The sequence below is a fragment of the Chenopodium quinoa genome, unplaced genomic scaffold, assembly GCF_001683475.1.
Source record: "Chenopodium quinoa cultivar QQ74 unplaced genomic scaffold, ASM168347v1, whole genome shotgun sequence".
In the NCBI taxonomy this organism is placed as follows: domain Eukaryota; kingdom Viridiplantae; phylum Streptophyta; class Magnoliopsida; order Caryophyllales; family Amaranthaceae; genus Chenopodium; species Chenopodium quinoa.
The window spans coordinates 1,357,006-1,384,851 of record NW_018744167.1 but is presented as its reverse complement, the minus strand read 5'-3'; the positions used below and the strand labels follow the sequence as shown (position 1 = coordinate 1,384,851).

Here is a 27,846-nt window from a genome sequence, read left to right as displayed (position 1 = left end):
TTGGCGCCCCACACGGCCACACACTCATACAGCATATAGGATACAGCATACACTATTACACATTTAAACCACAACTAAGCCCTGCGTTTTCTCTTTGGCGATGATCTCTCGAGCTAGGGGTGAAAGTTCGGTTTTCGGTTTGGTTTTTTGCCCAAACCGAAACCGAACCACTCTAATTCGGTTTCTGGATTTTAGAAACCACACCGCACCTCTTTACTTTCAAAACCGAACCAAACCAAACCATTATTATTTCGGTTTCATAAAAAAAAAACCGAACCAAACCAAATTTTCTTATCAAGTACCATAAACATCAAATTTTGCAAAAAAAAAAAAAACCAAATCAAACCACACCAATCAAAACCGAACCAAACAAAACCAATCCATACAAACATAATTAAACAAGTTTTCTAACATGATAAGAAAAAATTGAATAAAAAGTGCCGAAATATCAGAAAAATATTTGGACATAAATTAGAAGTTTAGCATAAATTAGTAGAAAAAAAAAACTCAAACCAAATTAAAAGAAAGAAAAAAAGGGCATACCTCACATTCCATCGAAAAAAACATCGAATTTGGCTTTTAAAGGTCAAATTCGACCATGAAAACTCTAGATCTAGAGTTTTCATGGTCGAATTTGACATGAAAAACCTTTAGTTGATGGTGTTAAATCAAAACCTCGAATTTAGTAGATGGTTTTCGTAGATGGTGAAGGAGGGCGAATTTGAAAGCAAATTCGTGATGTATTCGTTAATGGTGGCGAGGAGAAAGACAAGAAAAAGGTTGATGGTGTTCGTAGATAGTGAAGGCGAGAAACGAAGAAGAGGAGAGGAGAGAGAATGGACGGAATCCTCAAGAGGAGAAGAGGAAAGGAGAGAGAAAGGGTGGGGGAGAGAGTGTTAGGTTTTTTTTTTTTTGCATTAAATACCTAGGGTAATTTAGAGTTGGGCTAGGGTTTAATTGGATTGGGCCTATATTTCGGTGTGGTTCGGTTTTGTTCGGTTTTTCATTTTCGCAAACCGAAATCGAACCACACACCGAATTTTTTTTTTTTTAAAAAACCGAAACCGAACCACTCCCGAAAAAAACCGAACCAAATTTCTTATTCGGTTCGGTTTTCGGTTTGGTTCGGTTTTAAACCGAGTTTGTTTCACCCCTATCTCGAGCTTTGCTCCGACTACGCTCGCCGGCAACTATCTCCCTCATACGCACCCTCAATGGTGCCACCCACCTTTCTTCCTCCGCTGCTGGGCTAGCAGCGGCGCAAGCGCACAGCTACTCAGCCACCGCATCAGTGGACTGTGCCGACGCTGACGCTCGCAAAGCCGCTCGTCTTTCGACCGTAACTTGGTCACCTCATCTTCACAATTCAGTCAGCTTTATTGGGACCGTCGATTTCCCTGTTAAGAAATATGCTTCCAAGGATGACCGTTTAGGTGTTTACACTTCTCTTCATGTCAAAGCTTCTCCTAATTCTGATTCTTCTTTTTGGTAAGAGTCTTCTTTCTTTCTGCTTAATTGTTCTGTTGCTTTCATTTAGGTTCTTTTTTTTTTATTTTTTTTTTATTTTTTTTTTTTTAATTTATTGTGAGTGTTGGGTTATGGAATTTTGAACTGGAATAATGTCAATTTTGGCCTTTTGGGTTTTCATTTTTTGGTTAATTTTATAATGGGGTTTGCTTCGTTTGTGGCAAAATCGGTTTGAAAGAATTGAGTGTTTGATGATTGGTTATATGCTATGATGTTGTTTCTCTGATAATGCATAACAGAAAAGTTGTAGAATTGTGTCTTGGAGGAGGACCGTTTGTTTTGAAATGACTAATTCAATTTTGGGATGAGTTTGAGATGATTCGAGTTCGGGATCATTGAGAGAGGGTTTGAAATTGTCAGTAAAGTATTTTTTACGAACTTTATTGTTCTAATTTTTGATGAAATGTAGTCTGATAAACAGAGGTTGAAAACTCACTTCTTAGACAAGAAATGGCAAATTGGACATCTTTCTTTGAAATGTCCGAGAATAGTCTAATCCATGCTTTTGGCTGGTGGGGGAACGTATGTTTTGAATTCACAAACACTTAAATAAGGTATCATCAATTAAAAAGACATTAACAAGTGATTGAAGACGTTCCTTTCATTTCTATGGCTGATCAAGCTAGAATCCGTGCCTGACTGGGGAGTATCCTTTCACTTTGATTTGCTGATTTGGCTTGCATAATCGACCTACTTTTTTCTTTCTGTAGAATCCTTACCTCTTATATATGTAGAATCATTCCTTGGAACATGTTAGTGCTTGTTCTCTTGTTGTAGACCGTTTTTGAGAGTCAGAAGAGAAAGAAAAGCTTCTCACTTCTCACTGCTGAAAATATGGTAGTAATGTAGGATGTTAGGGATTCACAATAACCAAATTACTTTGTTCAGATATTTCAGCATGTGTTTCTGAAATGGGAGTTTTCTATTTCAGCCTGTGACAAATCTGAATCCATAGAACACTCATGGCCCTCCTCTTTTTTTGTTGACATGCTAACCTCCAGGAAATCCTTTGCATGCCACCTTGAGACCCTTTAAATGCCACCTAATTCTTTTTGATCAGTTGCAGAAAATCCAGAAAGAACAAATGAAATCTGCTGAGCTTCTTGAATTTTCTATTACCTTTGAGGAAGAGTCTTAAGAAGCCTATATCACATTCATTTTGGTGGGATGTAGAATTCTGTCTTCATTTCCCTTAGAATGAAGGATGATAGTTACATCCTTTGTTTGTTGCTAATAGATTCTATAATACATTGTTGGAGGTATGATAGCTTGTGACTTGTGAGTTCCTTCTACTTCTGTTAATTATCTCTATCTTACAATCTTCCTCAAAGTATTTGGTGATGAGATCTATTTCTGCATATCATTTGCAGAAAGTTTTCAACTATATAATGTTCCATGTCATAACCAGAGGATGTCAAATCTTTAGCCTCACCTTTTTGTATTATCTATCTCATATTCCTCTCTAAGGCAAGCGGACAAGCGACAAAGGATGCTTATGTAATCAGCTTTGCCAATGCTGTGGACCTTTGTTACTACTTAGCCAATAGTTTTAAAAGGTGTGAGAGCTGCATCAAGGTGCAAAGGATCCTTGAAGTCGAGGTGCTAGGTGCTAGGTGCAAGTCAAAGGCGCTCATGTCTTGTACGTTAGTCATTAGGCACCCCTTCTTTAATTTTTTATTTTTTTTATTATTATTTTTACTTTTTGGATCAAAATATCTATAAATGAGGCTAAAGATTTAATAATGTTGAGTGATGTGGGAGCAAAGTGGATACTCATGATTAATTAATTAATTTTCCTTGTTTGTTTTTGGGCTTGCATTATTTTACATATTAAGTTAAAATGGGTATTTTTATGTTTGTCAAAAGTCTTAGACCTAGGCGTGAGTATGGAAGCTGCTATTTACATTAATAGCTACTGGTTTGGGGAATTAATTACTGAAATGCCACTTTTGTTATTAGCCACTTTTGTTACTTTGCAGATTAATGTTATTTACATCCACCACTTGCCGCGCCTCCTCCACCACTCGCCGACCACCGCCACCCCTCCCCCGACCCTCCCCTCCCCCGGGGAAAATACTACAACCCCCGTAAAACCCTAAAATCAACTCCCTATCAGGTGGAGGAAGGGCTGGACGGCGGTTTTACGGGGATAGAGAGTTGATTTTAGGGTTTTACGGGGGGTTGTGGGATGTTTTTGCGGAGGAGGGGAGGGCGGCGAGGTCGGGGGAGGGGCGGCGAGGGTCGGGGTAGGGGCGTCGGTGGTCTGGTATGAAGGTGGGCTGGTTTCCGGTGGTGTTGGTAGGTAGGAAGGTGGTGATGTGGTGGTGAGAAGGTGGCTAGGGAATGGGAATAGAAATACTTGGGGGGGTGGGGAATGAACTTTGAGGGATTTGGGGGAATGAAGAGGGTAAAGGGAATGGGAAAAATGGTCTAACAAACAACAACAAAAGGAATGAGGGCAGTTGATTCCCATTCCCTTTGATGATTAACCTGAACCAAACGGCCCCTTAGAGAATCAAGTTGATCTTAACCTTGTGTGTAAAATTTTGTGTTGAAAAACACATTCATGGTGGTTGAATTGTATTTTCATCAATCTTCAAATGAGACATTCATTCTTAAATGACAATCAAATTCATTGTATAGCCTTTTACAACGAGCCATAGAGGCATAGAGATTGATGAGCGTTGATATACTGCCTCCGTTCCATTTTAGACTTTCTCATTTGCCAAATGTATAACTTCAACCATTGGTATATCTGACTATGATAAAGTAAAATATATAAAATGTTGAAATTATGATAATATAATTTGAGACAAATCTAACAAGATATCACTTGATTATATTTTGCCTTACATGTCAATCACTAAAGATGGTCGAACAGAAATATGTGAATATTGGCAAATGTCAAACTGTTGCGAGTAAAATGGAACGGAGGAAGTATATGTTATAGCGTATTAAGCTAGCTTTACTTCAACCTTAACTTAACCCAATGTGCTGGGTCTGTTTGAAATACATCTAGGCCACATATTTTCTAGACTGATCTACTTTTAATACAATTTTAGAGATCAAAATATCAAATCCATTGTTTTCTGTACAGGATAACACTTGTGATGTGGGATGAGTTGGCTGAGAGAGCTTTGCTGCATTTGAAACAAAATGATTACATATACATATCTGGTGAACTTGGATCATATGCAAAAGCAACTTCAGAAGGGAAAGAGAGTATAAGATATAAGGTTTCTCTCCTCTCTCTCTCTCTCTCTCTCTCTCTCTCTCTCTCTCTCCCTATTTATCTTTTATTTGGAATGGTTTATTCAGACATAAGTAGACTAACCACTCTTTTCCTTTGCAATAAATGTTGCAATTATTATTTAAAGGTAACTTAAAACCCCTTTATAGAAGGCTATGACATGATCAAAGACCCTTTTCTTAAGCTTTGAATGTGCCTCTAGAAGGTTTTGGCATTTAATATGTAGGGGAAAGATCTTTGAAAAAAAGATATCTTAGGGGGAGATTCTTTGTTTTGTTGTCATTCCTTTGGATGCTCCAGATTGCTTCATTTATATTCTATCATTTTATCATAGTGGTGCTAAATTGGGATTGCATGAGAAGGGTACTGAGTGAAGATTGGTATGACACTTATTATCACTGGCATTGTCACTACCTACAAGTATTTGATGCGTAGGATGGTGTGGTAGAGGTGTGTGATTAGAGGCTGGGAATTAACATGAGAGGAGAGAGAGCCCCTGATTGTTTTGCCAGTAAAGCAGTCTTTCAAAGCTCTTTCTTTCTATAATAAAATCTTCTGGAACTTAATGGATATAATTGCTCAAGTGTAGAAATTGACACCAAATTGAATTTTTTGATGAGTTTGCTCTCCATTTTTGTGGTATGTAACTTTGTTAGGATGATGTACAGGAAATGTTACAAAACGTTAATGACGGCCAGGGTAAGAGGCCGATTGCCTTGTCTTATTTTATTTAGTGCGACATTGGTGAAGCTCATTTGGAAGTAATATGTTTTCCAATGACGTTATGACGTGTCTTCCATTCACAAGGGCTCAAATTGTAACTGGGACGGGTTAGATCCACAGATATGTGGCCAGAGGTTGAAATTACATGTATGTGACATTTTCCATCACAGGGTCTTTATCCTGTTCATTTGCATTTGCAGGTGACAGCAAAAGAATTAAATTATGTAAAGCTGGATGAACCTGGAAAATTGTCTCAAAGAGCTGCAGATCCAGAAAAAGAAACTGGTAAGGTTTCTGACTGTAGTCAGAACTCAGAAGGCTATATCTTGTGATTGATTCTCTCATTGGCATTGCGATGAGACTATGTATATGATGTCGTTTGGAAATATTGAAAATATGCTTGTTCTTTTCACTGTATTTTTATTAAATTTCATTTTCTTCTGATTTTGATTGATTAAAACTTATTTTCAATTATTTTTTTATCTTGTAATATACAAAGTATATATGTTTAAAAAGCTAATTTTAACTGATAGAAGATGATATTTTCTGATTTCTTGTTGTATTTATTGTTCTTACCACATTAAACTAGATTTTACTATTAAAAACATATTATTACCTATTGAATCTTATATTTATCGATCTAAACTTGATTTTACTGTTTATTTAATTTTGACTTAATTTTTTTTCTAAGGTGAAGAGAACAGTGTCTTAATAGGACTGAAAAACTGCATGTGTACTTATGAAGACTAGAATTCTGCAATATTGTTTGTTTATTATGCCTGCCATGCATATCTCAGCCTTATTTATCAATTCGTGTCAATTATTGCATGATTTATAGCATTGCTATCTGGGTTTGGAAGGCCTTTTCTAATACTATGTCTCCAAGCTGAAAATTCACTGTTAACTGGATAAGCATGATAAAATTGCAAGATATTTGGGAGAATGGTGGGGCCTAAAATTTTGTTTTATTTTATGTTTATTTATTTATTTATTTATTTTTTTTTATCTCTGGTGTTTTGTAGGATTAGGCGAATCTAGCTTGCAAAAGAAAAATAATCGGCTTCAGTTGCTGCAATTATTGTTTGCCAATCCAAGTGACTGGTATGACAATCGGAAAAGTAAGAAGAATCCGAAGCAACCAGATTTCAAGCATAAGAGTACTGGTGAAGTACTCTGGTTCAGTGAACGTGATCCGCCATGGGTAAAAAAACAAATAGAAATACTCGATTCTAGACTTTCAGGAAGCCCAAATTATGGCGTGAGTTCCAAATATTCCTCATCCAGATGTTTGTCGGACGAGCTGTTTATGGTGCCAAACCCTACTGTAAGCAATTTGAATTGTCAATTATACAAGCGAACACAAAAAATTATCTGTTAGCCTAGCAATACAATTTATTTATTTATTTTATAGGATGAAATGAACTTAACAGAATTAGTCTTAAGTCATGGTGGCAAACTTTCTTACATCTTAATTATTAGGCATTTTTAGAAGAAAAGATTGATTCACTAAATACAATTCATAAGTGGTGTTACTCGGAGTAAAGGATTTTATTTACACTTTGGAGCTTATGTTCCTTAAAGGACACTCTGTATCACTTACTAATGCTCCAATGGAGGTTTTTTGATGTGCTTGGCACTTTACTAGTTATCAAAATGTGCTCTTTGATCTAAATACTCGATACATGCACTCTCTGAAAAGATGGTAATTTCTTTGCATGACACATATTAGATCTTTTAATAGACTCTGGCTGATTTGTCTTTATGCAATAAAGTAGGAATTAAGAGAAAGATTGATACTTTGATTGATATTGCTAAGCCTTCCTTACATTTTTACTCTAGCTTGAGGCTACAACTCTCCATGCTAGTGACTTTAGATCACAAGTCTTAATCAAAATTCACTCACAAAATGCCTATTCTTTCTATTCTCTCTCTTTCTTTGTTTATGTACATCCCCTAGGTTGATTCTAGACGCTTGTCTTCTTGTGCATAGGGCCGCCACCTGCTACTCTGCTACTTGTTGTGCTACTGTTGCTGCTTGTTGCTCCTTTCCTCCTTGGTTGGTTGGCTTTTTTCTTCTCTTTCGGGTGTAGTTGGAACCTCTGGTGGGCTGTTATGATCTGTTACATCATTTCCCCCTTGAAGATTCACCTTGTCCCAAGGTGGAACCAAGGAATCATTAGTGTCCACGACTTCTTCCTAGGTGGGTTCAAATGGCTGCAGCCCCTTCTATTCGATTAGGACTTCAGTTATTGTTGAACTCTCCTTCCTCCTATGCCTGACATCCATCACCTCCGATAGTTTCCCCTCTAGCTCTATGTCAACAGTGAGCTGTTTATGGCCCTTTTAATTGGGAGTTGGGACTCATGAAAGACTGATGAAGCTTACAAGTGTCTGGCGGGGATTATCGCAATAGGCCATTAATACCTGTCTGCAGCTTTTCAAAGAGTCTTTTGGCCAAGGTCTGCTGCTACAGCTGGATTTTTAGGTATACCTCATCTCCCACCTCCAAGGATTGTTCTCTCCTTTGTTGATCGACATTCCCCTTCATCTTTTGTTGCACTTTCAGCATCATCCTTAGTTCTTCCAACATGAAATCCAAATCCCCTCCTCTGCAATCGCTCCTCCAATTTATACTGTTGGGTGTCCGACTCCTACCTTGGTGACCCTTTGGCAGGTCCCTACCATACACCACCTTAAAGGGTGTCATTCCCATCGAAGTGTGGGGCAAAGTGTTGTTTGAGAACTTTGCCTAATAGAGCCACAATGCCGGAGCCTCTCATGTACACCTCAAGGGTCTTGTTGACAATCTCTGCAAGCGAAACAATTCCTTCCTTAAGATGCTCGAAAAAATGTTGTGTCTATTTGATACAATAGATTAAGGGGCTGTTTGGTTGAGCTTCTTGGAATGGATTTAGAATCCATGCCATGGTTTTATTTGTTTGGTTGGGCTATTTAAGTATGGAATCTCATACTCGGGGGATTCTAACTCCACCCCATTCCCTTGGAATCTCATTAACTCCCCCCCCCAACAAGGATTCATAATCCATACCACCACTCAAGTATGAGAATCTATTCCATGATTAAACCAAACAACTTTAGATGGTATGGTATATAGAATCCATACTATCCAATTAGATTGGTATGGGATATATAATCCATACTATCTAAGTATGATAATCTATACTAATCCATTCCAGCTTAGTGAACCAAACGACCCTAAGAAAATCACGGAGTCGAACTATTTCCTTTATGAAGGATACTTGAGGTATGATATATTTGGATACACAAACCACCACCTCTAGGATGGTATCTAACCCCTTTGATTTAAGCAGCCCTTCGATGAAGTCAAGGGAAGTGTCTTGTTATGCGGCTGTGGGGAACGGTGGATCTAAGAAGCCTCGCAAATCTTTCTAATTATTTGGGGATGGACCACTCAATCATCGCCCTCACCTTCTCCATGCCTACGACCACCTTGGCATGTGAGATTATATGCCAATATGCCTACGACCACCTTGGCATGTGAGAATATCACAAATAAAAGACCAACACAAATTTTCGCAAGGCCAATATGCCTCATTTGTAAGCTATTGAAAGGTCGCTAAGGCATTAAAAACTCATAATGGCCTTTATTGATGTGAAAAACCGTTTTATGAGTGTCGTTGGCCTTGATCAATATTTAATGATATTCGACCTTCAAGGAATTTCAGCGCTCGTTCATCCACCCTGAAACACCAATACTTGTCTTTTTTCTGTAGCAAAATACCTTGTTGAGTGTACAGAGCATAGCCATGAGTGTTATTCTAGAGTTGTAAGGTTGGATCACCGAGGAGGCTCCCGCTTTGAAATCTCATTGTATGAGTCTTCTAATTCATATCGATTGAATCCTCTTAACATTGTACTCCCATAATAACATTTGTGTTTCCTAGTTGTAAGGGTAAAAATTCCTCCACAATTTCCACTCCCCCATCTAGTTTCATCTTGACTTACTTGCATACTCCTCTCCCACAACTTGTCTCTCCAATCGCTAGGATACTCCAAATTTGTAAGTGTCAATTAACATAGACCGTCGTTGTGGAAATAAATTAATAAAATTATAAGTTTCCCCCGGATCTATTATTACCACCACCATTGCGCGGGTGAAGCCTATTGCCCCTCTCAACCTCATGGTTTCGAGTTTGAAAATTCAATAGCCGACCATAGTAAAATTTCCACCCGGGCTGTTATGGACAGCTACTCCGTCGCTTTGTCCACCCCATTCACAGTTTTTTCACCCCGTCATCCTTGACCAACAGAACACTCAATTGCCTTTTCTTACATTGATGCAGAAGTCCCCACCACTCTCCCCATCTAAAACAGAGACCTTTGGCTTTCTTTTCCTGCAATTCTCATGTTCGTGGGAGTCCATGCTGGTAGGGCTTTCTCATGTTCACGGAACCCTGGGAATGTTTTTTTGGGCCGACTTTTTTAAGTGTGAGTGTTGATGGTGTTGCTTGCCTGATATATTCCAAGCCCAAATGTAGAAGTCTTAGGATATGATTAGAGGGCCCCAACTTACTTGGCCCCATCACTCCTTTTTTAATTTCCCCTACCTCATTATGTTATCTGTTATGAAGTGTCTGTGACTACCTTCTGGCTTTAAGGATCTAAGACCTAAATTTCTGCCTTAATCTCTTCCTCTAACTTTTTCCTGTAATCTTCCACTAACGTTGGAGTATATAGTGCGAGCTCTAACCAACTTTTAATCGGTCTTCTCCTGTTCTCCCACTTAAACAGCGCAGGGCATCACCTTCCATCGAAACCATCGGTGCTTCCATCTTCTCCTCCTTGTTCAGGTGGTAGAAGTTGAAGTACACTTCTAAGTGTCCACCCTTCTGGGTCTTCTCCTTCGGACTCAAGCTTACAGTACTTCCAATGGCCACCCCCACCACCTTCGCTGGACCATTCTCGCTTTTCCTCTTCCCTCTCATCGCTCTTTTACTTTGACCCTTGATGACTGTTTTCCCTCTTCAAGTATATTACAAGTGACTATCCTCGGTCTCCCTTGTCTCCTCCCAGTTGGAAGTTCTGTCTAAGCTTCTCTTGGTCCCTCCTTGCGAATGTCATCTGGGATTATCTCGAAATCTGTCAATTTGCCCTTCTGTTCTCTTCACTGCCACATCCACAATTTCTTCTAGAGTTTTGAGCAGCCTCGACTTCCTGTGACACCCTGGGTGCTACCTCCCTACTAGTGGCGTCCTCCTCCTTCAATTCTAATCTTCCATTCCTACAAACTTATCCTCCAAGGAGGCCATTCTTTGAGTGGCTGAAGACTGATGTCACTATGATCTCCCTACTCTAATACCACTTGTAATAGACTCAAAGCTGGTTGATTTGTATGTATGCAATAAAGCAGGAAATTAAGAGAGATTGATATTTAAATTGATATAGTTAAGCCTTTATTGCTAATTTAGTAGGTTGAGGCTACAACTCTCCATGTTAGTGACTTTTAGTCAGCTCTATCTCTCTCTCTCTATTTACATTCCCCTAGGATGATTCTAGATGACTTGTCTTCCACAGGTGGCGGCTGTCAGGCTGCTTGTTGTTCTACCATTGCTGCTTGTTGTTCCCCCCTCCTTGGTTGGCTTTTGTCTTTTCCTTATAGTACTTTCTCCATTACTTAAATATTGCAACATGGGAAACATGTTTGATGGGGGTGGTAAGAGGCTGAGGTGCCTGGTCATATTTTATTTTAGTACGACGGTGGTGGTGCTCATCAAGATGTGATATGTGTTCTCACAACATGACTTTTACCCACAAAATTCAACTGAGGTGTTGGATGCAAGGATTATGCCTAGTGGTTCAAATCACACATATTTGTGAGCTTTATTCACAGCCTCACAGGGTTGCTAACCTGTTCTAATTGTTTTTGCAGGTGACTGAAGAAGATTTAGATGATCCTGAGCCAGATGAACCTGGGAAAAACATTCAAAGAGGTGTAAATTCAGACAAAGAAACTGGTAAGGTTCCTTATTCTAGTTAGGTGACTGTTCCAGTCATTGATTCTCTCATTGGCATTGTGATGAACCTATGTACATGGCTCAGATGGCTGAATTTACAGAAAATATTTTGAAATGCTAATTGTTTCGGGGTTTTCTGATGTCCTGCGGGAGAGTTACAATTCCGAGACTGGAACCGGACGCCTGTACCTGCAAAACAAACGGATGCTCCGGATGATTGGAGATCCGCCTCCGACGGTCAAGTTAGTACTTGATTAAGGAGTAATTAATGCGGAAAATAAAGTGATTGGGTCTCTCTAGGTGAGAGTGTTTAATGTGTGTAATCTGCGTTTTTAGCGTGATCTCTCCCTTAATGAGGATTAAGGGAGGTATTTATAACCTCGGGAAACGTGTCAATCTAGGTTTAGGTTAACCTTGGGCTGATTGGGCTTCCCTCGGAAGTTGGGCCTAGGTGACCGGTTATCCCAGGTGTCATGGGAAGGACACGTGTCGTGTCGTAATTGGTCCATAGTGGACGGATCATTGCTTGACACGTGGCAGACTCCTATTGGCCCATGTGACGGACACATGGCGGAACCTGATTGGTCCACTTGTCAGATGGTGATTGGTGGGGAAAAATCCCCTAATCATTTGCCCCTCACAGGTGGCACGTGACTGGTCACGTGTTACCTGTGACAGGTATCGCCCTGTAACAGGCGACGACCTGCTACAGGTGTCACTCGGCGAGAGACCGAGAGATTCTCCCGCCAAAATTTTGAATACTGGAAGTGACCCTTCGCCTTCTCACTTCGCCTATATAAAGGAGTGTTGACTTCGGTCATTTTCACACTTGAAAACTCTGTGAGAGAACATTCGGACCCCTGAACTTGCTCTGACATTTTGGACCCTTTCTGCCTACCGCCTGCTCTGACAAGCCGACTGCCAAGGATTTTCAGAACTTCATCAATCGTCACTCGTTCAGGTAACCGTCGGTTCTCTTACTCTTAATTTTCTCTTTACTTTATTCTTTTTTGAAATGGCACCACGGAAGCACACGACACGACCAAGGTTAGTGATCAGCCGGTCACCGGGGACGGCTGAATCTAGGACTAGGAGCGCCGCCTGCTCTTTTCTGGACCCATCTTTGCCCTTTATACAAAGTCCGACTGTATCTGTGTCTATGCAGAGCATGATGGCCAGAACAAAAAAGACTGTCAGGATCTCAAACTCAGACGACTCCTCCCACAGGGTGCCGATTAGTGAAACATCTGACCAGGCGCCAGATGTGGAAGTGAAACAAAGCGGCTTGAAAGCCGGAGGGAGGAGTCAAAGTGACCCCTTCCCATTTTACAGTTGACAATTCTACATTCTCTCCTGCTCCTTTTAAAGGAGAGGAGGCGGGCCCCTCCGGGAGAGGGGAGAAGTCGTCCTCTTCGGACTCGTCAGAGGACGATTCCGAGTCTAGCTCTTCTGGCCATGCTTCCCTGGACACAGAAGAGAAAAACAGTCGCCTACAAGAGGCGAGGCTTTCTCACGCAGTTGAGAAGGGGGACGATTGGGCGGAGCCATCCGCCTCTCACCGAGAGCAAAATACCCCCTACTACTGCACAGTACCTCGGGGCCGGATCACGGCCATGCAAGAGAAAGTGGAGAGCTTTATCGCAAACCACACAATGGGCCTCGACTTTTTAGTGTTCGTGCCGGATCCAGAAGACACAGTCGTATGGCCGGCTGGTACCAGTTATGATGGCGCCTGCTTTGGCTGCTACGAGGTGGCCATCAAGGGGCTGGGCTGCGCTTCCCACTACATCCAGCTGTTCAGCGGATCTTGGATGGGTATGAGTTGGGGTTATGACAGTTAGCCCCGAACTCCTGGGTCAACGTACTCGGCTATGTGGCCGGGTGCGAACTGCACGGGGTGGAGCCGAGCTTCGAGGCTTTCGCCCACATGAACTACCTCAGCCGGACCCCTAAGGCAGGCGGTACCGGCTGGTATCAATTGACGAGCCACAGGGGCTACCTCATGACGAGAGGTAAAGCAAACAAATGGAAGGACTGGCGGAGCACCTTCCTCATCGTTGAGAGTTCAGACACAGAGCTGAACAAGCGCTTCAACAGGTGGAACAGGAATTCGCCCCTTCTTGCAGGCGGCCGCAGCATGCCGCCTGTTCCCCCCAAGGCTAAGAAAGAGATCCTAGATAAAGGACTCTTTAAAGTAGAGTCGAAGGTGAACTCTACTTCAGGGGTACGAGAGCAAGTACCCCTGCGTCCCGAGCTTCAAATGGCTCTACGACGAGTACTTTTTGGCCGCCTGTGGCCTCAGCAGTCGGTGCTCAAGAGGTAGCCAGCCTGTCGAATACTCTGCTGTTCCATGCATTTCTTGTTATGACTTTTATTAACTTTGCTATTTGTTTTTGCAGCGGACGCCATGAGCAAAATTACCGCCTCCAAGACTGCGGCGGCCATGTTGCGGGCCTCCATCATGCAACAGTCTTCAACCGACTCCCCCAACAAGGGGGCACCCTTGGTGGGCTTCGAACCTTTCACCCTCTTTTTGGAGTTGTGTTTATGCATATACTGACTTTTTTCTTCTTTTTTAGACGGGCGCTCCAAGAGCTTCTTCTTCCCAACAGCCGGACCCCAAGGCCCGGAGGACGACTGTTGCGAGCTCTCCTGGTTCTGCCAGGAAACATGCGGCGGCTGAGAAACAGCCGACCACTTCTTCTAAAACTCCAGCTGGGCCACCTAGAAGTATGAAATTGTCCTTGTAAATTTTAGACTTGCTCCCTTCTTTACTAGGTCTAATCCGTTTGTTTATGCTTGATGCAGCCGACCCTTAGGAGCCTGACTTGGTCGAGGTGGCCAAGTCTATGATAAAGGCCGTTCCTCCAGCTGATAGGGAGGCGGTCAGGGGTGTCGGCACCCTGACCTAGACGGGATTACAGGGGTCCTTGCTGAGGTATACTTAGCATATTTTTGAGTATTTGAATTCCAGGACGCCTGTTTTCTTTTTGTTTGGAAACTGACGCCTGTTCCCCTTTTTACTTAGGCCCTGCTCCGAGTGAACGACCTTCGTAAGCCGCTTGACCGGAAGAACAAAGAGGTAAAGGCTGCAAAAGCTATGGCCGCCTCTGACTGTGATAAGGCATTGTTTCAAATTGCCCAAAATGAAGTTCTGACCATTGATATTCTTTATTATCAGGCGTAGGCTACCGCCGCTATCCGGGCTCAGTTAGAGGCGGCTCAGAAGAGGAATAGCGAGCTGGAGGCGACCATCAACAACCTCAAGGCCGAGCTGAGACCTCTTCGCCAAAAGATGTCCTCATACGAAACCTTGGAGAAATCCTTGGCGAGCGTAAAGGTACGTCTGGTGACCCAGGAGAAGAGTCTTACTCAGGAGCTCTCGGAAAAGGCCGAGTAAGAAAAGAAAGAGCTGGTCCGGGAGATGATGGAAGACTCTGCTCAAATCCAGCGCATGACTTGGGGCCGCCTCTTCCCCAATGCCGACTTTTCCTCATGGGAAAAAACGTACCGCCAGTGTTCTGATAGATATAATCAAGAGATCCTGGCGGCTGCTGAGGAAGAGGACTTGGAGGAGGCGTTGGAGGAGGAGGAGCAGCCGGTAGTGGCGCTTGTGCCGCTTGGGGGTAATGCATCAAAGAAGGATGCAGCTGAAGCCGAGTCCAGCAAGAAGAGTGCTGACCAGGCGGCAGCTGCTGATATTGAAGATCTGCCCCCTTCTTAAGCTTTATGTCTTCTTTCCATGGCCTGCGTGCCGTTTGTTTTGTATTTACCCGGCCAGGGGGCCGGGGCTCTGAATATTTTGCCGGTCTTTAATGACCGGCTTCTTTTTAATGAATTTTTTTGTTTTGCTTCAAATTTGTTTAAGTATTGAATATTCTGATATCCAATTGTACACTATACCGACTGTTTTACATGGCCAATAGTTGCGGACAGGTACGGATAGTTAGTCACGCCGCGTATGCCCCTGGACGACTGGTTGTCTGTTTCCAGGCTAGACGATCAGTCGGCCCTTTTATCCAATCGGTATTCGAACCATTTTAAAGACTGGATCCCCTTTAGGCAGGCGGTTCTGTCATATAAAATTAACCAAGTAGGAAAGTGGTTTCCTACTTGTCATGTTTTTAGGCTAGAGACTTTAGGCCGTCTAGGCCGACTGTTCCCCGCCATATTTAATCTAGTGTGAGCCGGTGCTGTATGAACACCTTTTTAGTTTCATACTAAATTTTTAAGGAGTGACCAAGTAAACATGATTGTTACCTAGTCGCCAAGTAACTGAGTAGTAGAGGTATCAAGCGGTGGGTACCGGTTGTTCCACTTTATTCGCCAATGTTTGTTGGCTTTTAACTCATAGGTTGTTAACCTAGCAGGAGTAGTGGTTGAGAGCCCTTGTTTGCTAAAAACAGGCGGATGACTCATACCTTTTAGGCTCCATACTAAGTTTGAGAGAGTGACTGAGTTAACTTTGGTGTTACTCAGTCGCCGTCATTCCTGTTTGAGTAGTAAAGGTACCAGGCGGCGGAGGCCGGCTGAACCTTTTGATTCGCCAATGTTTGTTGGCTATTAACTCAAAAGGTACCCCCTGCATTTATCCCAAGTAATACAGGCGGTCATCTGACTCAGATGTCAACTGCTACCACTGGTTTGGTTAGTGATAGAGTTATCCTTGTCTCAAAAACGGTTACGTGGTTGCCCTTGGGGACAGTCGTATATGTGCCGTGTAATTAGTTTATAGAGCAATGTTCCACCCAAAAGGGAGCTGCTCTCTGCGACGAATTTCATCCGGAGGGATGCCGCCGGACGCCTGCTATGATGTTGGGACAGGTCGTATTAGTTTTGAAGATTGGATCAGTGGGCTTGGCGCCTGGTCTGATCATTCGGCCTGTGGCCTTGGTTAGTTCTTGGTGAACGTAGGTGCTAAGTAAAAGGAGGGTAGCCGCCTGTTTAGGCACAGGATCGGCTAGGCCCTGATCATTTTTAGTTAAGTATAAGGGGGGTGGCTGTGTGTTTGGAACCAGTCGGCCCTCTTCTATGGAGAGTAGCCGACTATATGTCCAGACGGCGTGCCCCTATGGTGATAGAGTAAAGTATTCAGTGGAGAGTAGCCGACTGTAAAGGTACAGGCGGCATGCCCCTCTGAAGATAGAGTAAAATACTCAATGGAGAGTAGCCGACTGTAAAGGTACAGACGGCATGCCCCTCTGAAGATAGAGTAAAATACTCAATGGAGAGTAGCCGACTGTAAAGGTACAGGCGGCATGCCCCTCTGAAGATAGAGTAAAATACTCAATGGAGAGTAGCCGACTGTAAAGGTACAGACGGCATGCCCCTCTTAAGTAAGAATAAAAACTATGGAGAGTAGCCGACTGTTTGTTAGTAGGCGTGCCCCTCTTAGTACAAAATTGAATATTAAGTATGCAAACTTTTATTAAGTAGCCCTTGACTATTTACATCATTCAAAAGAAATATTTCTTAAGATTATCTACATTCCAAGTTCGAGGCAACGGTTGTCCGTCTGGTGTTCCCAGACGGTAGGTACCGTCCCTGACCTCTTCACAGATTCGGTAGGGTCCTTCCCAGTTGGAAGTTAGTTTGCCAGACTCATTAGCCCTACCAACTGCTTCCATTTTTCTAAGTACAAAGTCCCCCACTTTGAGTGGACGCCTGTGTACTTTTCTGTTGTATGATCTAGTCATTCTCAGGCGATAAATTTCATGGCGCAAGACAGCATTGCCCCTCCTTTCAGGAAGTGAGTCTAATGCCAGGCGCATGGCTTCCCAGTTTGCCTCTTCGTCATATAGCATTACTCGAAGAGTCGGCTCATAGTGTTCTATTGGAAGAACAGCTTCCGCACCATAAGTTAGGAGGAATGGAGTTTCTCCAGTCGCCCCTTTTTCAGTTGTCCTAATGGCCCAGAGAACATGTGGTAATTCATCCGCCCATAGGCCGCCTGCTCGTTCAATCTTTTTCTTGAGACCGTCTGAGATGATTTTATTAAAGGCTTCTACCTGGCCGTTTGCTTGTGGACGGCCGACAGATGCAAAGTAGTGTGCAATTCATTGGTCACCCAACCAGCTTTTGAGAACAGGCGTCTCAAATTGGGGACCATTATAAAAAACCATAGACATGGGAACCCCGAACCGAGTGATGACATTTTTCCAAATGAATGAAATTACATCCTTCGTCTTGATTCCCTTTACAGCCTCCGCCTCTACCCATTTAGTGAAGTAGTCGACGTTAACAAGTATGTACCTCCTTCCGCCTGTAGCAGGCGTATATGGACCCAGAATATCCATGCCCCACTTAGCAAACGGTAGTGGGCTATGAATGGTAGTGAGGTCAGTAGCCGGACGGTGAATTAGTTTGCCAAACCTTTGGCACTTGTCACATTTTTTCACCATCACCATCGCATCTGCTTCTAAAGTAGGCCAAAAGTAGTCCTACCGCCTTGCCCGTTGAGCAAGCGTCCTACCGCCTATATGGGAAGCACAGTAACCAGAGTGAAGATCGTCTAGTATCTCTCGCCCCTTTTCTGGAGTAACACACTTTAAGAAGGGTTGAAGGTACCCTCTTTTGTGAAGTTTTCCCTTTATTATTTCAAAACTGGTTGCTCGTTTTTTCAGTGCTGCCGCCTGTTGATGATCATCCGGCAGGGTACCATTTGTCAGATATGCCCTTATTGGATCCATCCAGGTTGAGCTTCTGTCTAAGATTCCAATAGGTTCTTCCTCAATGCCTCTCCTCTCCATTACTTCCCAAAAAACAGTTCGAGGAGTATCACAGGAGGCGGATGATGCTAATTTTGAAAGTGCATCCGCCTGGTTGTTTTCTGATCTCGGCACTTGGGTCAGACGAAAATCTTCAAGGGATCCGACTGCCTGTCGTACCGCCTGTAAATACTTGATCATGGCCGGATGGGTTGCTTCGTATTCGCCATTGTACTGACTCACTATCAGTTGTGAATCGGAACAGGCGTCTATTTTTCTTGCCCCTGCCGCCTTGCACATGCGGATTCCGGCTAGTAAAGCTTCATATTCTGCCTCATTGTTTGAGGCCTGAAAACTGAAGCGTAGAGCATACTCGTACCTGTCGCTCTCTGGCGATTGACATATGACGCCTGCTCCACAACCATTTGAAGTAGAGCTTCCGTCCACATATACCTTCCAGACTTGATCTGGAACTTGAGAGTCAGGAGGACGAGTCATCTCAACAATAAAGTCAGCAAAGGCTTGCCCCTTCACTGCTTTTCTAGGCTCGAAGGTAACTTCGAGGCTCTGTATTTCTATGGCCCATTTGATCATTCGGCCTGACGACTCCATGATGGTCAGTGGCCGCTTGATAGGTTGGTCTGTATACACGACGACTGCATGTGCCAAAAAGTAGGGCTTCAATTTTTTAACAGCCATGAAGAGTGCAAGACCAAATTTCTCCACTAAGGGATACCTCAACTCGGCATTTTTCAGTACATGACTGACAAAGTAGACCGGGAGCTGACAGCCGTCTCTTTCAACAAGGAGAACAGCGCTTAACACATGATCAGAGACGGCCAGGTACATGTAGAGTACTTCTTTGGGCAAAGGGCTGACCAGCCTCGGCAAGGAATGCAAGTGAACTTTCAATTTCTGGAAGGCCGCCTCAGCATCCGGCCCCCATTCAAACCTTGCCTTCTTCTTAATTGCCTGGAAAAAGTATAGGCATTTGTCGCCTGATCGACTTAGAAATCTTCCCAAGGCCGCCAGACAACCTGTTAACTTCTGAACCTCTCGGATGGTACGAGGCGACTGCATGTCAATGACCACCTGCACCTTCTCAGGGTTCGCCTCTATTCCTCTCTGATTGATAAGGAATCCGAGAAATTTCCCAGACTCAACTCCAAAGACACATTTCTTGGGATTGAGCATGACATGGTGCCGCCTGAGTGTGGCGAAAGTTTCTCGGAGGTCCGACAGATGATCTTTCTGAAGTTTAGACTTGACAATCATATCATCAATATATGCCTCGACATTTCTCCCAATTTGATCAAAGAACACAGTGTTTATCATTCGCTGGAAAGTGGCCGGGGCATTCTTAAGACCAAACGGCATGACCGTGTAACAGTATAACCCCTGATCAGTGACGAAAGCCGTCTTCTCCCGATCTTTCTTCCATAAAGGAATTTGATGGAAACCAGAGTAGGCGTCCATAAAGCTCATCAAAGCATGGCCGGCTGTTGAGTCGACCAGGTTATCAATTTTAGGCAGAGGATAACTGTCTTTGGGGCACGCCTTGTTTAAGTCTGTGTAGTCTACACACATTCGCCAGGTGCCATTCGGCTTTTTAACAAGCACCACATTTGCAACCCAGTCTGGGAAGTAACATTGCCGAATGAACCCTGCATCAAGTAATTTTTTAACTTCGGCGGCTGCCGCCTGACTTCTTTCTTCGCCATGGTTCCGCTTCTTCTGCCTTACCGGCTTCTTTTTCGGATCCACAGCCAGTTTATGTACCGCCAGGTCAGGACTAATGCCTGGCATTTCGTGGACTTCGAATGCAAAGATGTCCTTGTATTCTTTCAATAGTTTGTAAAAGTCGTCACCCAGGACTCTCAGAGCAGTCGTCTCAACTTCCCAACTTTGACTGTTCGGTCAGGACGCGAGTCGTCTAAGATCAGGTCCGTAAGCTCACCAGCTGGCTGAGGGCGGAATTCATCCGACCGCTCCTCTGCCAATGATTGCTATTTTCTGTCTTTTCTTGCGGCCCCTGTCTGGGATGCCTTTCTCTTCTTGCCGCCTGCTTCTTGAACAGGCGCACTCTCCTTGACATTGTCAAGGTCTATTTTTCCACCACTCGACCCAGTGGTCATAACAGTGGGCTTGACATCTGAGAGATAGCACTCTCGGGCCATCTTCTGATCTCCCTTTAAGGACCCGACTGTTCCATTATCCCTCTCAAACTTGAGCAACATAAGAGATGGGATTATAAGGGTTGGTCGTCCCAGAATCATGTTGTAGGCCGAGAGTTCTTTTACTACCAGGAACCGGACTACCATGTGTCGTACTTCCCCTTTTTCGCCCAGGCGGATGGGTAAATCCACTCATCCCACTGGGTGGATGACTCCTCCTCCAAACCCTACTAAAGGGTGGGATGCCGGATGTATGCAATCAGTCTGATATTTTAGTTTCGACAGACATTTGCTACTGATGAGATCTGAGGAGCTTCCGGTATCTATGAGGATTCGGCCAACTCTCTGGTTGGCCACTTTACATTCAATAACGATAGGGTCGTCATGCGGCCCTCTTACCCCTCCTAGATCTTCTTCAGTGATGACAATCTCAGGAAATGAATATTTGGAGGGCCGTTCTTGGTGAACGGAATTTACATCTAACCGTCTGATATTGTCTTTGTTGCCCCTAATAGTGGGGCCGCCTCCTGAGAAGCCGCCTGCAATGGTGTAGATGACTGCATCATCTGTATCGGAGCTGTCGGCCTGCTGATTCTTTTTGGTCGACTGCTTTTTTGAGGAAGTGTTCCCCGTAGATTTCTTGACATAAGTGTCAAGATCACCTTGCTCAGCCAGGCGGTCCAGATACCGCATGAGACTGATGCATTCATTGGTGTGATGACCAACATCTTCATGATAATCACAGAATTTTTCTTGGTTCCGATTCTTTGCAGAACCCTTCATGGGGACCGACTTCTCAATTGAGATCCGTCCCTTGATTTCCTTTAGGATAAATTGGCTATCCTTGTTAAACGCATACTTTGGGGAGTATGGTTTGAATTCTTTTTTCTTTTTCTGGGCCGGCTGTTTGGAGGAATCAGCCGCCCAGACCTCTTTTCTCTTCTCGTCTTTGTTTGACGACTGTTTCTGTCGTCCTTCTCTTTTGTCGGACCTTCTCCCTTCTGACTGTTTTACCGTACTACAAAGATCAGTCGCCTGTACATAAGCTTCCGCTTCAATCAAGGCCTCTTGAAGAGACGCCACCCTCTTTCGGACCAAATCAAATTTGAAGGTCGACCCGTCTTTGAGACCTCTGAAAAAGTCAGTATAGGCTACTTCATCCGGTAACCCTTGAATCTGTATTCTCATCGGGTTAAACCGCCTGATGTAAGAACGAAGCCCCTCCTTCTCGCCCTGCTGAATTGTTCCTAAATCAAGGGTCGTCTTCTTCGCAGGGATGTTCATGGCGAAGTTGGAGGTGAATAAGTAAGCAAGCGTCCTGAAGTTATTTACACAACCAGTCGGCAGGTTGCCGAACCATTGTTGTGCGATTCCTTTGAGAGTCGCTGGGAAACACTTGCATCAAGTGGGATCATCCAACCCTTGAAGGTACATCAGGTTGGTGAATGCCATCAGATGGTCTTCTGGGTTAGTAGTGCCGTCATAGGCGCCTACTAATACATTTTTCACTTTGGCCGGCTGAGCGGCTTCAGTAATTTCCTTGGAGAAGGCCGACGGCTGTTCACCAAGTCTAAGCAACCGTAGCTGCCAGTCCATAGGTTGGACATTTTTGCTGCATGTCCACCAAACGGAGGTGGCTGTAAAAAATACTGTTGTTGCGGTACAAACGGTAAGTTTGGTACCGCCTGGTCGCTATGAAAGCCGGACTGACGGGAGGTGTCGCTTGACTGACTCTCATGATACAACTGAGTATGCCTCATCGAGGTATTTCGCAGACTGTCTTGGAAGTTTGAAGTAGAGGCTGACTCTGACAATCGGTCACTCTTCTTCTGCTCTAGCAGTAGCCGAGCGTCTGTGTATGTTTTCCTCGACCCGTCCGCCTGAGTATGACGAACAGGTTTCCTATTTCCTGGAGTAGGAAAACGGTATTTTGTGAAATCAAGGGCAGGTGGCTCCCACTTCCTAGATGTAGGATGAGGGGTCGCCTCTCGCCCTTGAACTGGTTTCCTCTTCAGTGAAGTGGAGGGTTTTTTAGCCGACTGCTCCTGGTCCAGAGCAGGCGGCTTCTTGTTGATCAACTCTTGAATTTCTCCCTTGAAGTCCCTCATGAAGGTCATGAGTTCGTTCCTTGTGATGGGAGCAGACCCATCAGTCGGCTGCTGCCGAACAGGCGGTGCGCCAACTGGCTCGCTTCCTGTTTGAAGATGTTCCCGTTCCCTCCTTTCGGTATGACGAGTACGTCGGGCCCTTAGGGTCCCGTCTGAAGCTGTGTGAGCTTCGACTTCAAATTCATTCTCAGTATCGTGGTCCGACTGAACTTGAGGGTCGTCTAGGGGACGCCTCTCTTCAGGAGTCGGTACAGACGTGGATGCCATCTCAGAAGAACTCTCCCCACAGACGGCGCCAGATGTTTCGGGGTTTTCTGATGTCCTGCGGGAGAGTTACAATTCCGAGACTGGAACCGGACGCCTGTACCTGCAAAACAAACGGATGCTCCGGATGATTGGAGATCCGCCTCCGACGGTCAAGTTAGTACTTGATTAAGGAGTAATTAATGCGGAAAATAAAGTGATTGGGTCTCTCTAGGTGAGAGTGTTTAATGTGTGTAATCTGCGTTTTTAGCGTGATCTCTCCCTTAATGAGGATTAAGGGAGGTATTTATAACCTCGGGAAACGTGTCAATCTAGGTTTAGGTTAACCTTGGGCTGATTGGGCTTCCCTCGGAAGTTGGGCCTAGGTGACCGGTTATCCCAGGTGTCATGGGAAGGACACGTGTCGTGTCGTAATTGGTCCATAGTGGACGGATCATTGCTTGACACGTGGCAGACTCCTATTGGCCCATGTGACGGACACATGGCGGAACCTGATTGGTCCACTTGTCAGATGGTGATTGGTGGGGAAAAATCCCCTAATCACTAATTATATAGTGCTTGAAATTGTATAAATTTGGCCATATTATAAATGAATAATTGCTCATGTAATTGGAATTCAGTAATATTGTTAGTGTGGTTTGGGATATGGCTTCCATGCATACCTCAGCCTGATGTTTCAACTCACATATACATTTTCACATAAAAAATAAAAAATTAAAAAAAAATAAAAAAATAAACTCACTAATACATTGTTGCAAGCATTTGTTTATCTTAGCTTGTAGGCTTTGTACTTTGTAGCCTAGCCTGTTTTTACTTAATAATTGTGGTCTGGGGCTTGGAATGAATTGTCTAATCCTGGACTTCCCGTCAATTAATGCTAAATGGAAAATCATGACAAGATTTTGTAGAAGACTGAAGAAGGGTGCATTAACCTCTTTCTTTTAGGTGGTTTTATAGGTGAAGGTAAATCTAGCTCGCAAAAGAAAATTGATCGGCTTCACTTGTGGAAAAAATTCTTTGCCAATCCAGATGAGTGGTATGACAATCGTAAAAGTAAGAAGAATCCAAAGCAACCAGATTTCAAGCATAAGAGTTCCGGTGAAGCGCTCTGGTTCAGTGAATGTGATTCTCTATGGGTTAAAGAACAAGTTGAAATACTTGGCTCTAGACATGTAGGAGGAGCAAATATTGAAGCGATAAACAAATCTTCCTCTGACAAATTGGTGTCTGGTGAGCCATTGGAGGAGCTAAACCTTAATGTAAGCAATGAAGATTATCAATGAAACACAAGATTTATCTCTTAGACTAGCAATTTCAAGAATTTTATCATGGATGAAATGAAACTTTAGTAACTTGACAGGTATGACAACAGAAACATAGTCCAAAATCATGGCTGTCAATTGCATATAATCAATTACCCATCTCTAGTATGAATCATACTCTGAAGAAAAGATTGATGCACTTTCTGATACGCAAGATGCTCTTTGATTTGAATGCTGCATACAAGTTGTTTAGCTAGACCAAAGCTCTCTCTCTCTCTCTCTCTCTCTCTCTCTCTCTCTCTCTCTTTTCCTTTCTTTTTTTTCTTTCCCTGTTTGTTTTAGGTTGTTTGTTGGAAATACTTTTGTTTGTTGTTTGTTATTTGTTATTGTGACGTACATTGCTTGGCATGATCTCTTGCTTACTTAAGGTTTCATGATGTATATGATCTATGACCTTTACTCATGATATTGTACGAGAAAGGCATTGATTGAAATTGGTATTAGAGACTTCTTATTGGTTTGATGTGTGAAAAGGTGCAATAAAGGAGGGGTTTGCTTTTTGGAATATAACTGAAGCACACCTTATAATATCTGCAAATATAGCAATCATCTGGAGCTCTTTATTTGATAACTTGTTGTTTTTGATTCTGAAGCTGACATAAATATTAAAATTTGATTATGAATAATATTTGTTCTGAGCGTTTATGGTCTATAACTCTCTGAGGTGAAAGGGCAAGAGAAGATGTTGCAAAACTTGTAGGATGATGGCTAAGAGGTTAATATACCTGATCATATGTTATTTTAGTGTGACAACGGTGAAGGTCATTAGGATGTGATATGTGTTTCAACAATATGTCTATCACCCTCTAATTGCAACTGATATGGGCTGGATCCACAGATTTTGAATTACGCATAATTGTAGTACTCAAGATCTCAATCAGATGGTCATTAATTTTCTTAATTGGTTTCTGCAGGTGACAGCAGAGGAATTTACTTTAGATGAAACTGGTAAAAACTTCCAGAGAGTTGAAAATTCAGGATCAGAAACTTGTAAGTTACCTTACTAGTAAGGAGATGGTTTCTGGTTTTTGGCTATCTCATTGATTTTCCGGCAAGCGTATGTACATTATGTCGCTTTACTTGGAGTCTTGAAGCTGTATACTAGTATGATAATTAGTACCTAAAATTGCGTAAATGTTGCCCTAATATAGAAGTAAAAAAACTGCATATATGGATTTGCAATCTGCAATATTGTTAGGTTTTTTTTTTTTTTTTTTTTTTTTTTGCTGCCATGCATACCTCAGCTTTATATTTGAATACGTCGATAAAATGTTGCAATATTTCATGCGTTTTACTTGGTCATCATAATTTAGGGATTACTAGTCATTATCTAATCCCGCACTCCCGTTTTGTGCAAATTAGTGAGGCTTATCGTGTTTTTTTGGGTGGTTTTTATAGGTGAGGGTAAATCTAGCTTGCAAAAGAAAAATGACAGGCTTCATTTGTGGAAAAAACTCTTTGCCAATCCAGATGAATGGTATGACAATCAGAAAAGTAAGAAGAATCCAAAGCAACCAGATTTCAAGCATAAGAGTTCTGGTGAAGCACTCTGGTTCAGTGAACGTGATCCTCTATGGGTTAAAGAACAAGTTGAATTACTTGGCTCTAGAGTTTTAGGAGGAGCAAATAATGAAGTGACATCCAAATCTTCCCCAACCAAATGGGTGTCTGGTGAGCTGTTGGAGGAGATAAACCTTAATGTAAGCAATGAAGATTGTCAATGATACAAGTGAAAACTAGATTTATCTCTTAGGTCTAGTGATGTTTATTATGGATGAAATGGAACTTTAGTAACTTGACAGGTATGACAACAGAAACATAGTCCAAAATCATGGCTGTTAATATCATATAATCTATTATCGATTTTTAGTTTGAGTCATTATCCGAAGAAAGATTGATGCACATTTATATCCTCAAGGTGCTCTTTGATTTAATGCTGCATAAGAATTGTTTAGCCATATGAAAGTTGTGTTTCTTTTTTGCCTATTGTTTGTTTTAGGTTGCTTGTTGGAAAAACTTTTGTTTGTTAGGAGAGAGCCGTTTCATTTGTTATTGTGATGTACATTACCTGTTATGATCTCTATTCTCTTGCTTACTTTAGGTTTCCTATAGATAGTTTTATTTCAAGGTATGATACATGACCCTTGCTGACATGATATTGTATGAGAAGGGCACTGTAAAAAGGTGCAATATAGGTGGTGTGGGCTGATGAGACAAAGGCAACTAACTTTAAAGGGATTGAGGTCTGAGGGGGAGGGGGAGGGGAAGCTTTTTGGTATATAACTGAAGTTCACCTTACTATCTACAAATGAAGCAATCCTCTTGAGTTCTTAATTTAGGGCATGTTCTCATCATATTATTTTCATTTCAGTTCAGCTCAGCTCTAATAAGTTAAGTTCAGTTCAGTTTAGCTCAGCTCCTAATTTCATTCTCTCATAAAATATTCATTCCAGTTCAGCTCAGCTCTAATAAGTTCAGTTCAGTTCAGCTCAGCTCATTTTAGTCAATGAGAACAGACCCTTAATAGATATTGGTGTTTTTAGTGCTGAAGCTGAATCAATATATAAATTTGATGAACACTTTTTTTCGGAGCGTTTCTAGTCTAGTACTTTGAGGTAGACGGGAAAGATAAGGTGTTGCAAAACATGTAGGATGCAAGGGTAAGAGGCAGATGTGCCTAGTCATATGTTAATCTAGTGTGACAAACTGACAACGGTGAAGCTAATTAGGATGTGATATGTTTCAACAATGTGCCTTCCATCCACTTATTGCAACTGATATGGGTTGGATCCACAGATTTAGAATTACACACATTTCATATTCAATCACAGGATCATTAATATGTTCAAATGGTTTCTGCAGGTGACAGCAGAGGAATTCACTTTGGATGAGCCTGGAGAAAATTTCCAGGGTGTTGAAAATTCAGGATCAGAAACTCGTAAGTTATACATATTACTAGCTAGGAAATGATTTCTCTTTTGATTATCTCGATTTTGTGACTAGCCTATGAACATGGTGTCACTTTTAGAATATAATATAATTGTAGATGTATATAATAATCAGTGTTTTAAATTGCATAAATCTTGTCATAATTAAGTGGAAGGTAAAGCTGTAATAAGGCTGCATATGTAGATTTAAAATTTGCAATTTTGTTAGCAGATTTGGCTGCCATGCATACCTCAGCTTAATATTTCTGTACATTAACATACATTTTACAGTTTACTTGGTCATCATGATCTGGGGTTTGGATTTTGGAAGTCATTGTCTGATCCCAGACTCCTATTTTGCGCAAATCAGTGAGGCTTATCCATTTTTATTTTTTGGTGGTTTTATAGGTGAAAGTAAATCTAGCGCTCAAAAGAAACTGTGGAAGAAATTCTTTGCTAATCCTGATGAATGGTATGACAATCGGAAAAGTAAGAAGAATCCAAAGCAACCAGATTTCAAGCACAAGACTTCTGGTGAAGCGCTATGGCTCGGTGGTTGTGATTCTCCCTGGGTTAAAAAACAAATTAAAATACTTGATTCTGGAATATCAAGAGAACCAATTAACGGTTAGAAAGCTTTTTGTAGGTGTAAACAATGACGGCTAACTATTATAAGATGTAATGAGTGTTTATCAACTTGGATGCTGGAACATTAGCGGTATATCTCTCTTTTTTATTTTAAAACTAGATGAAAACCTGTGCGATTGTACGGGTATTTTATATATAAATCATCTCAAGAAAAGATATTTTCATATAGATTTTAAGTTTTTTTTAATAATTATTTAATT

General features: G+C 42.4%; 1 protein-coding gene across 2 annotated transcripts; it reads left to right on the top strand.

Moving 5' to 3' along the window:
- On the top strand, positions 1 to 27,800 carry LOC110693823 (protein OSB3, chloroplastic/mitochondrial-like). Of its 2 annotated transcripts, none has more exons than XM_021870975.1 (11): positions 1 to 106; positions 1,157 to 1,488; positions 4,625 to 4,763; positions 5,701 to 5,785; positions 6,523 to 6,824; positions 11,412 to 11,496; positions 23,707 to 24,008; positions 24,986 to 25,061; positions 25,470 to 25,771; positions 26,934 to 27,009; positions 27,407 to 27,800. In XM_021870975.1, exons 1-11 carry the CDS (start codon positions 101 to 103, stop codon positions 27,628 to 27,630), a joined length of 1,929 nt encoding a protein of 642 aa, XP_021726667.1. In that variant the 5' UTR covers positions 1 to 100; the 3' UTR covers positions 27,631 to 27,800. The 2 variants fall into 2 exon arrangements, with proteins under 2 accessions (XP_021726667.1, XP_021726666.1); XM_021870974.1 differs by having other exon boundaries at positions 4 to 106; positions 23,695 to 24,008.
- Positions 27,801 to 27,846: the final 46 nt, after the last annotated feature.

Coding starts and splice junctions, on each gene's coding strand:
- LOC110693823 (XM_021870974.1), top strand. Junction 4,764..5,700: donor AAGAGAGTATAAGATATAAG/GTTTCTCTCCTC, acceptor TTGCATTTGCAG/GTGACAGCAAAAGAATTAAA. Junction 11,497..23,694: donor AAATTCAGACAAAGAAACTG/GTAAGGTTCCTT, acceptor TCTTTCTTTTAG/GTGGTTTTATAGGTGAAGGT.